Genomic DNA, 10,629 nt, shown 5'->3' with positions numbered 1-10,629 from the left:
AATTACTTAAATCTATTTTTCAAAAAAATAATTGTCATATCAATAACGATAAGAAAATAGTCGATTTTAAATGATTCTTCTGGCGACTGATTTTCATGTTCTTCATGGTTCTCTCCAAAATGTATTTTTTTTCCCTTCAAATTACACAATATTTTGTTGGAAAGATGGGTTCTTTTTTTTTTTTTTAATCAAAAAGGGGGACTAAGCCCACCAGAAAATATATTAAAAAAGAAGAGAGATGTTACAGAGCAAAAGAAAATAGGGGGGGGGGGGGGACCGAACCAAAACCCCTTAATGAGTAACTCTATAAATAGGAAGATCGATGAAGTTTTTAGCAAACTCCATAAGAATCTCCCTATGAACAACATCCCACGAGGTAAAATCTTGAACATGTAATCCTATGTTAGCAAGCCTATCCGCACAATAATTTCCTGCCCGATAAATATGAGTGACCAAAAAATTAATGGATCTAGTATGTTGGATAACATTCTCCCATCTGATTCTGAGAGCCCAAGGAACAATATGGGGTTTGGAGAAAGCGAGAACAACTAGCGTGGAATCAGTTTCGAGCCAAAAGTTATTCCAATTTTTCTGCTTAGCAATTTCAATAGCCAAAATGGCTCCATATAACTCTGCTAGAAATGCATTACCTGGACCGAGAAATTTGGAAAATCTTCCCTGATGCATTCCCGTATGATCTCAGTAGATACCACCACAAGCCGCTCGTTGTGGCACTCCTGAAGACGCTCCATCCGTGTTACATTTAATCCAATGAAGAAATGGAGGATGCCATAGGCATTCCTTAACCAAGAAAGCTTTAGGAGGATTAACAGTAATATTGAAACTTTTCAGGAAATGAAAATCCAATATTGAGTTTGAACCATGTTTCGGAGTAGCATTTCCGGCGAAAATAACATCTCTCTTGACCTCATTAAGTAAAGAGTTCCAATTGCTTCTTTTATCCCCGAACTGACATAAGTTGTGGGCTTTCCAAATCATAGAGACCACACTGGAAACTGCAGCCATCCACACCACCTTGCTTTGATCAGAATTTAGTTTGCTGTAAGCAGACCAAATGTCTTCAACAGAATTGCAAAAGAGAGACAAAGACGCAGATAGGAAATGCCAAAATCTGGCAGCAAATGAGCAATTAAAGAACAAATTCTCCACCGTTTCTCCCGTAATACCATAGAGATTGCAAAGAGAAGGGAGATGGAAAGCCCTAACAGCCCTGTTATCGTCCGTTGGCACTCTATTGTGAAGCAGCCTCCAGAACAGTAAGGAGTACGAGGCTGGAATAAGCTTGTTCCAAATGCGTTTCCCCCAATCTAAAACACTGTTATTGCTGGATTTGAAGTCATAAGCTATCTTCAATGTAAGGCTGTCGTCCGTTGCGGGCTTCCAAACTAGGACGTCCTCTTTTTGAACCACAGACAGATGAACATTAGCAAGGAGGTTAACAAGATTAGGAAACATGACCTGAATATCCCTAGGAAGACTCCACTTTCTATCTTGAATATAAACAGCAACTTTGTCTTTGTAGAAAGGATTTGGAACTCCGGTAGAGCTTAAGGAATCGAGCACCACCGAACCATTCCAATTATCCGACTAGAAATTAATCTTCTCCCCATTTCCTATCAACCAGCAAGAATTATCTTTAACATCCTCCAAAGAAGCTTTAAAGCTGCTCCATAAAGATGAAAAAATATGATACGAGATCGTTCGGCCTTCCCGCAAAACTCTAGCTCTAAGCAATATTGCCCACTGCTCCTTCGAATTAAAAAGGTCCCAACACTGTTTCAAATTGGCAGCGTCGCTTAATGTTACCAGAGATCGAATTCTCAAACCTCCCTCCTCATACGGCCGACAACACTTGTCCCAGGCTACCGTGACAGTTTTGCGAGTGTCTATCTCCCCACTCCAGATAAAATTCCTAGCCCATCTAGTAATGCATTTCAGAACCGAAATAGGCCAAGAGTATATCAGTAAGGTGTGGATCATCATGCTTTGAATTACTGATTTAACTAGAACCAATCTGCCCGCAATAGATAAAAGGCTAGCTTTCCATGCCGGAAGCTTGTTGCGAATTCTATCCGCAATGCTTTGAAAGTGAATCGGTTTAGGCCTTCCTCGGAAAATTGGAGCACCCAAGTAAGTGAAAGGAACCTGTCCCGTGTTGAATCCCAAACAAGAAGCAATTTGAAGATGTCTTTGATTAGAAATAGATCCTGCATAGATTAAAGATTTAGAAGGATTCACATGTTGACCTGATGCATAAGCATACCTTTGGAAAAGATTTGTCAAAGCCTCAATGGAACCTTTATCTCCTTTACAAAACACCATAATGTCGTCCGCGTATAAGACATGAGAAGGCACATAGGAATCCCTAGAAGCTTTAATAAGCTTCACCTTTTTGTTCTCCACAAGTTTAGTTATCCCTCTGCTTAGAACGTCTTCTGCTAAGAAAAATAGAAGCGGCGATAACGGATCTCCCTGACGCACTCCACTCTTGCAAGTAAAAAAACCAGCCTGCGTACCGTTAACCGAGACAGAAATAACAGCCGATTGAAGAATAGCAAAAATCCAGCTGCAGAATTTTTCATCAAACCCAAACCCTTTGAGGACTTTGAGTAAGAAATCCCAATTAAGTGTATCGAATGCCTTGGATATGTCAACTTTAATGGCCAGATTTCCGTTCTTGCACCAGTTTGGAAGGAGATTGATAGCTTCGGAGGTGACGCAAATACAGTCTTTGATAGTCCTTCCCTTGATGAAAGCTCTTTGTTCCGTAGAAATGAGAGAAGGCATGAACGATGCTAATCTGTCCGCCAGGATTTTGGTTATGATTTTGTGTTTGAAATTCGCCAGAGCAATAGGCCTGAACTGTTCGATAGAAACCGCATTGGGAACTTTAGGAATCAACACCAAGGTGTTGGTGTTATAATTTGGTGTGATCCATCCTTCTTTAAAAAATGCAGAACAGCCCCAAAAACATCTTCTTTAATTATGCTCCAGTATTTTTGATAAAAGAAACCGCTGAAACCATCCGGGCCCAGGACGCTATCATTGTTCAAGCTCATTACGGCAGCATATACCTCCTCCATAGAAGGCAGTCTGGTGAGATCAATGTTGTGCTCGTCGGTCATCAGGTTAGGAATTACTTCATTAATAAGTGCAACACTTTCAAGTGCAACACTTTGTTGCAAGATTCATATTTTTTGTAACACCTTCCCTTTCAATATTTTTCAAAATATGATAACACATCTTCCATTTGTTTTATGGTAGCGTCGATGCACATATACTTAAATTGCAACTTTTTGTTGACCATTTTAATAGAAAATAAAATATCATACCTAATAGTCATACCAATAAATAAATCAAAACTTTATAGTGCATTAACACTCTTAACTCGACTTTCTCAACGAGTATTAGAGAAATATTTCATAGTTAAACCATTAACATTATCATTAATTTCTTTACATCTATTTATAGATTCCGAAAATAATAAATATAAGTGTTGAATAACTCCAAAGAATAAAATAACATTAACCTAAGAATGTGACATATCACCGAGAATGGGATTAAGACTATGACAAGCACATAGCATGTATAATGCTCTAGGATTAATCTCAAGAAATCTCTTTTAAATACTTTGATATTTTTCTTTTTCATATTGGAACAATTATTGTAATCTTTCTTCCCTCACTTCATCAACATTAAGATCAAGAGCCTTTTAAACATTTATTAATTTATTAAAAATTCTTAACTTGAATGTATCACCAACTTTTAAAAAATCTAAAAATAACTCCTCGGTCTTTATTTTATTATTTGACATATTCACACAATGAATTAAAAGAGTCATTTGTTTTTGATGACTCACACCAATGGTAGAATCAAGAATTATGAGAAAATTTTATTTTGAATTTTTTTGGTTTTCACCACCAGTATCCGGTCCACTGGACCACCTAATATTTTATTTTGAATTTTATGTCCAAGATGATAGTAATGAATTTCATGATCATGAAAGTGTTTTACCAATTTTCTCATTTTCGTCTAATCTTATTCTCAGTTCATTCCAAGTGTTTATATTAGTCATATATTCGACACTATTTTCATGTTGGTTGAGTCTTTAACTAATATGCTTCCAAATCACTTAAGTCCCCATTCGATAGCAAACTCGCGTTAATAGAAGATTTAAACAATTTACAACAAAAATAATATACTTTGTCAACATATTTGCAATAAACTAGTCATTCTCAATCACTAATCTCACAAATATTGCTTAATTTTCTTGAATAACATGCATCGAAGAAATGTCTAAAATATTTGTCATTTTAAAAATTAAGATTCATTAGGCCTCTTTTTCAACTAGAATATCCTTTTATTTGTTATCAAGATTCTCCTAGTTTCTCGAATCATAAATATCAAAATGAGGAACTTCTTGCTCATAACCACCACCAAGATTATCAATATTAGATGCATTTGGTACTTTATTAAGAATACTTAAGGCTATGTTTGGGAGTTTGGAGGGGAGGTGATAACACTAAATCGCACTGCATAATTAACTCGAGGCTATGTTTTTCATTGTTTTTAGCATTATTTTCTTGTGCTATGTTTCTTCTTGACTCATTTGCAAGTGTTGTGCCCTTTTAGAGCTCCCTTTGAAGAAACCAAGCGAAAAGGCCAAGAAAACAGGATTTTTCAGTCATTTTGTGCACTTGGTGTTAAGCTCAGCAGCCGCTATAGGAGGCGCCGTGGCGTGTCCCACTTCACCCAGTGGATAACTACAACGATCTCCATGACTTCCCCTCTTGCACACTTGGCGCCCGCGGACCCCCCCTCTCCGCGGCCGCAGCCTTCACAAATCAGATCCCGCCCAAAAGGAGTTGGGGGCATTCCTGTCAAAGCACAACTTCAAGAACTTCTATAAATAGTCGTTTTCGTTTCATTTAGTAATCATCCAAGCTTAGTTACATACTTAAGCCATATACTGACGAATTTTGTAAGTGATAATCCCTTCACATCGAAGAGTTATCACATCACTGGTAGAGTCTGTAATCGAGTTTGGAGCACTTTGGTAGAAGTTAATCATGCTGACATTTTCATTTCCAGTCGCAATTTACTTTCCATTTTACCAGATTTAAAGACTCCGATTTGGAGCAGGTTCCTTATTTACATGCTTTATTTTATTTAATCACTTTGTCTTACATTGCTTTAATTACTTTATTTCCTGCCTTGCTTTTATTATCATGTTCAACCGCTTTTATATGTTTATCTTTATTTTCATGTCTGGCTAAACTTTTAAAGGTTAGAATATAAGGATCCTTGTCATGATAGTGTTTCAAATGTTGTATTAATAGAAACACTGTTGGAGATGTTTTAACTTTTAACTCAAGTTTTTTGTACTTAGCTATTTTATGGATAAGATCCAAAGCCGTCCATTCTTAAGATTAAACTTGATTAGTTTTTAACCGAACAAAAAGGATGAAAGCGTTTTGTTTGGTTAATTAGGGATCTTTGGCATATTTAGAAAACGATTTTGGAACTGTTTACGGATGCGTTCATAGGTTTGAAATCTAATTCTTAGCCTAAAGCCAAGAATCTCTTTAAGTTAATCTTTTCAAGTTTAAATCACTTTTTTACTAAGTTAAAGTAAATAATTTCTTAAAAATAGGTTTGCATCTTTAAGGCGGTAAGCACCTTTTATAAATGACAATAAAAGGATTTGATTAAAGAGTATATTCGGTTCTTAGTACGTGAAAGCGACAAGTTCCTATCAAATTGTTTCTTTCAATAAGTAGAAAATATTGCCCCATAAGTATATCTAGATGCAACTGGAATATTGTTTGATTAATGTGAATTACATTCGAGCCTGTCTTTTTATCTGAATTTTTTATCTCTTTATTTTCCTGCACTGCACACATCTCAACTAAATCGACTCGTCTTAGATAAGCACCTTACCAATACAGTTGATAGATTGACGATTGTCTTTGTGGGATCGTTAATCTTTTGTATTACTCTAACGTGATTCGTATACCTGCGAATATCGCGCATCAGGATGGGAGAGGAAGACTTCCGAAAACGAAGTTTTAAAAAAATATAGAAAAATATTTAACATTTTTTGGAAAAATGATTTTGTATAGAATAATAAAATAGTGTATATCACTACAAGCTAAATATTTTTTAGACAATATTTTAAAATAAATCAAATACTCAAATAAAAATAAAATAAAAAACACTCAAGTGAAAAATAATATATTCTAAGAAGTAGAATCGTTGACTTCAAATTGAATTCATTATTAACATGCTAATTGTAAAAAATTAATAGAAAATAACGTGTTGATAAAAAAATTTAGAATAAAATTAAAGTGAATTGAAGATTTAGAATGAATGAACGAAAAAAAAAACCTGTTAAATGATTCAATTGGATTGAAGTTGTATTGAAATTGAAAATTAAAAAATCAAAATAATAGTCAATATTTGAATTAGAGATTATAAGGTTTCTATTAATGGATGCAAAAGAATTTGTATAATTTCTTTACCCACCTCTCTATGGGGTCACCCCAGCGAAAACCCCACTTTACCCCTGCTTCGGAAATGCGTTTCCGAAATTTTTTTTTTTTAAATTTTTCCAGACTTCGGAAGTTCATTTCCAAAAAAATCCCAAAAATTAGGATTTTGATTAATTCGGAGATGCATCTCCGAACAAACAAAAAAAAAAGTCTAAAAAGCCCAAAAATTAATTTTAGGATATTAATTAATTCATATATCATAAATTTGATATAATTTATGAGTAATGAATAATAATAATTATATATTTTGATATAATTTATGAGTTATGAATAATAATTATTATATATTTCTATTCTGATTCATATTTTAAAATTTAAAATAATTTTAATAAAAAAAACTAAAATAATTTCACTTACAAAATGAGTTATAATTTTTTATTTATATATTTATATATTTATAATAATTATTATGTATTTACAAAAAAAATTAAAAAAATGAGTGTTTTAATTTATATATTTATATAATAATTATTATATATTTATAAAAATTATTATTTATTTATATATTTATATATTTATATAATAATTATTATATATTAATTATAAATATATTTATATATTTATATAATAATTATAAAATCAAAAAAATGAGTGTTTTAATTTATAATAATTATTATATATTTATATATTATATATTTATATATCTCACTTACAAAATTAATTATTATTATTATATATTTATATATTTCTATTCTGATTCATAATTAAAAATGAGTTATAATTTTTTATCTAGTTTAAAAAAATATTTTGCCTTAATTTAATTTAATGAATAAATTTTATATTTAATTCTATATAATTCAAAATTTACTTATGGAATTGAAATGTTTTTGATTTATATAAGTTAGTAAAATAATTTTTAACTTTAAAATTGTTTAGAAAATTTTGATTCACCTTGATTTTATTGATTCACCTTGATTTTATACTTATTAATTGTATTGATTCACCTTGATTTTATACCTATTAATTGTATTGATTCACCTTGATTTTAATTTTTTAATAATTATTGAATTCTTTCGGAAGTGTATATCCGAAACATTCCAAGATCAATTTGGTCTTGGAATATTTCGGATATGCATCTCCGAAGACACCCAAAAAAAATGTTTTCGGAAATGCATTTCCGAAAATCCAAAAAAGGGGTGTTTTCGGAAATGCATCTCCGAAAACACCTTTTTTTTCGTGTTTTCGGAAGTGCATTTCCGAAATAAGACAAATTTTGAAAAAAAAAAACGTTTCGGAAATGCATTTCCGAAGTGAGGGTATTTTGGGTTTTTCACAAAAGGTGACCAAGGGAGGGTATATATATATATATATATATATATATATATATATATATATATATATATATATATATATATATATATATATATATATATATATATATATATATATATATATATATATATATATATATATATATATATATATATATATATATATATGAGTATTAAAAAAAAGTAGATTCTAAAATCTTAGGTCTTAGGCCATTGAATAAGTACAAACTCTAAACACAAATAATTGAAGATGCATTTGTCTTAAGAAAAATGGTAGCTCTAAGTTATAATGTTTTGTTGTTATCAAACGGTATTTAATTAACGTGTAAAGTTGGACTGTCAAGAAGCATATCCATGCAGCATGTTGTAATCTTAATTATTCAACAACAATATGATGCAACCCAAGAATATTTGTTAGCTTCGAGAGGGTGGTTTGTAGGTATGGTTATGGAGTACAAGTTTGTCATTTGAAACTTATCATTTATTAGCTTTTTATGTCAAAAAGTTTCCTAAACTCATGTCATAATATTATTAATGTTATGATGAAATGTTTTGACCTTAAAGCAATATCTCTCAAAATTTAGAAGAATGATATTACAAAAAAAAAAAAAAAAACATCATTATTCATTAGAGGGTGATATGATATACATCTTGAATAATAATGGTTTTTAATCACGCATTTCCTTTCTTAAACTCTATTTTCTAAATTTGATTAAGGTTATATACTCACAACATGATAAGGCTAGTCTTTTGGAGTTGCATCTCAAAATGTATAGCTCAATCTTTTTTGTTAAAAAACTTTAACAAGTTTGAATACGTATGCGTGAGATTCCTTTGAATACGTGTGCGTGAGAATCGTATATTTATCAATTTTGAATACAACTACGGTAGCTAGCTATAGGTCTATACTCTAACAATTTGGAATTTTTCATGGATAGAATGGATGTATTTTCAGTTTCTATAAACTATCCATTTTTTAATTTAAAAAACATAAAAAATAAAATATCAAATTCTTTATTTCAATGCTTATCATTTTTTAAAATAAATTTTTAGGTCTAAAGATGGATTAAAGTCTTTAGAACAGAACTAAAAACGTTCAATTTTATAGGGGCTAAAAATTGTTAAAATTGTTATAGAATGTATTGATATGACATCATTAGTTGTGAGTTTCTAAGTTTTTTCGGTTTAATAATCATTGATTTTTTATCTCCGATTCTCTAAGGTGGTGTTTAGTAGTTGGTCTAATTCACAGTTCTTTGATTGGAAAGCTTTTGTTTTGAAAGAGAAGCTCAAAGCACTCAAAAGTACTTTGAAATTTTCGAACAATCAAGTTTTCGATACCCTTGATTTCCATATTGCTTCTTTAAGGGGTGATGTGAGCTATCTAAATGTAAGGGTTGAGCAGGGCGAGCTTTCAATAGAGGGGAGTGACTCTAGGAAGAAGATTGTCTCGGGTCTCTAGTCCTTAAGATTAAAGATGCCTAGCTTTTCCAGAGATCTAAAGTCAAGTGGAATAAGGAAGCTGATGCCAAAACTAGGTTCTTCCATGCTTGTATTAAGAGCAGGTCTTGAAGGAATGCAATTTTATCTCTTAAGTATTGTGATGCTTAAGTGAAGGGGATGTTTGAGATTCTTCAAGAGGTGGTTAATTATTTTTTTAATCATTTTAGATAACCTCTCCTTGATCAACCTAGGTTGGACGAGGTCTTTTTCCCTTCTATCTAGGAGGAGGTCTGTATTAGTCTTACGCATTTATCGGGTTGCTACTTTGTGTGATAGGAATAAAAACCCTGGTCCTGGTGAGTTCAATTTCTCCCTTTTTAGGAGGTTTTGGCTCCATTTTTATGGATGATATTGGGACTATGTTTGAGATATTCCATAAGTTTGCGTATCTTCCTCATGGTTTTTCCTCTTTCTTTGTGACATTGATTCCTAAGGTTGACCCCCTTCTCAAATAGGAGACTTTTAACTTATTTCTTTGGTTGGGTTGCTTTATACCCTCCTAGCTAAAATGTTGGTGGGTAGACTTTCTAGTGTTATGGATAAGCGTGTTTCTTTTAACCAGACATCTTTTCTTAAGGCTAGGCTTCTAGTTGATGGAGTAGTTGTTGTGAATGAGTTAACAAACCTAGATAAGAAGAGTAAAAAGTCTTGTTTCATTTTAAAATGGATTTTGGAACCGTCCTTCTCACTAAGGTTTGGAGACACCCTTGGTTTCGCGATATTCTTCTTAGAACTAGGTTGCCTCGGCTTTTCTTTATCTCAAATAAGAAGGATTGTTCAGGGGGGATGTTGGTAAATGGAAGGGCCAGACCCAGGGCTTGGGATCTTAAGTGGATGAGAGCTTGTATTTTTTTTAGCATGAGCAGGTATTGATCTCTGATTTTCTATTAGTAGTAATGGATTTTATCCCTTCTTCATAGACAGATAAGTTATGGTGGAGTCTATCTAAAGATGGTTCTTATTTTATGGTTTCCACGTAGTTTTTTATTCTCTCTCATGAGTATCCTTGTGATCAGCAGGTATAGCCAATGGAGTTCGTTCTTTATAGTATCTAGAGTAGCCTGGTCCCTTCTAAAAATTTTGTATTATCCTGAAAACTCCTGCAAGATAGGATTCCTACTAGAGAAAGTTTACTCAATAGGGGGATATGTAACACCCCAAAATCTAGACTACTAATTAAAGCATACATTTGCGAAATTCAGAGTAAATAAGCATGCATCACATGAGGGTATTACACACACTATTTCCAAAGCAATACTTTAACATGCAATGGTCACATACGA

At 32.4% G+C, this 10,629-nt stretch overlaps 2 protein-coding genes across 2 annotated transcripts; both read right to left on the bottom strand.

Moving 5' to 3' along the window:
- Window positions 1-291: 291 nt before the first annotated feature.
- LOC131614904 (uncharacterized) lies at window positions 292-687 on the bottom strand. The gene has a single exon (XM_058886440.1). It carries the CDS (start codon window positions 685-687, stop codon window positions 292-294), a length of 396 nt encoding a protein of 131 aa, XP_058742423.1.
- A 12-nt stretch (window positions 688-699) lies between these two features.
- Window positions 700-1,476, bottom strand: LOC131614903 (uncharacterized). Its single transcript, XM_058886439.1, has one exon. It carries the CDS (start codon window positions 1,474-1,476, stop codon window positions 700-702), a length of 777 nt encoding a protein of 258 aa, XP_058742422.1.
- Between the last annotated feature and the right edge of the window lie 9,153 nt (window positions 1,477-10,629).

This window comes from Vicia villosa, linkage group LG6, assembly GCF_029867415.1.
Source record: "Vicia villosa cultivar HV-30 ecotype Madison, WI linkage group LG6, Vvil1.0, whole genome shotgun sequence".
Lineage (NCBI taxonomy): Eukaryota > Viridiplantae > Streptophyta > Magnoliopsida > Fabales > Fabaceae > Vicia > Vicia villosa.
Note: the sequence above shows the minus strand (reverse complement) of the source record. Positions and strands in the feature narration are given on the sequence as shown.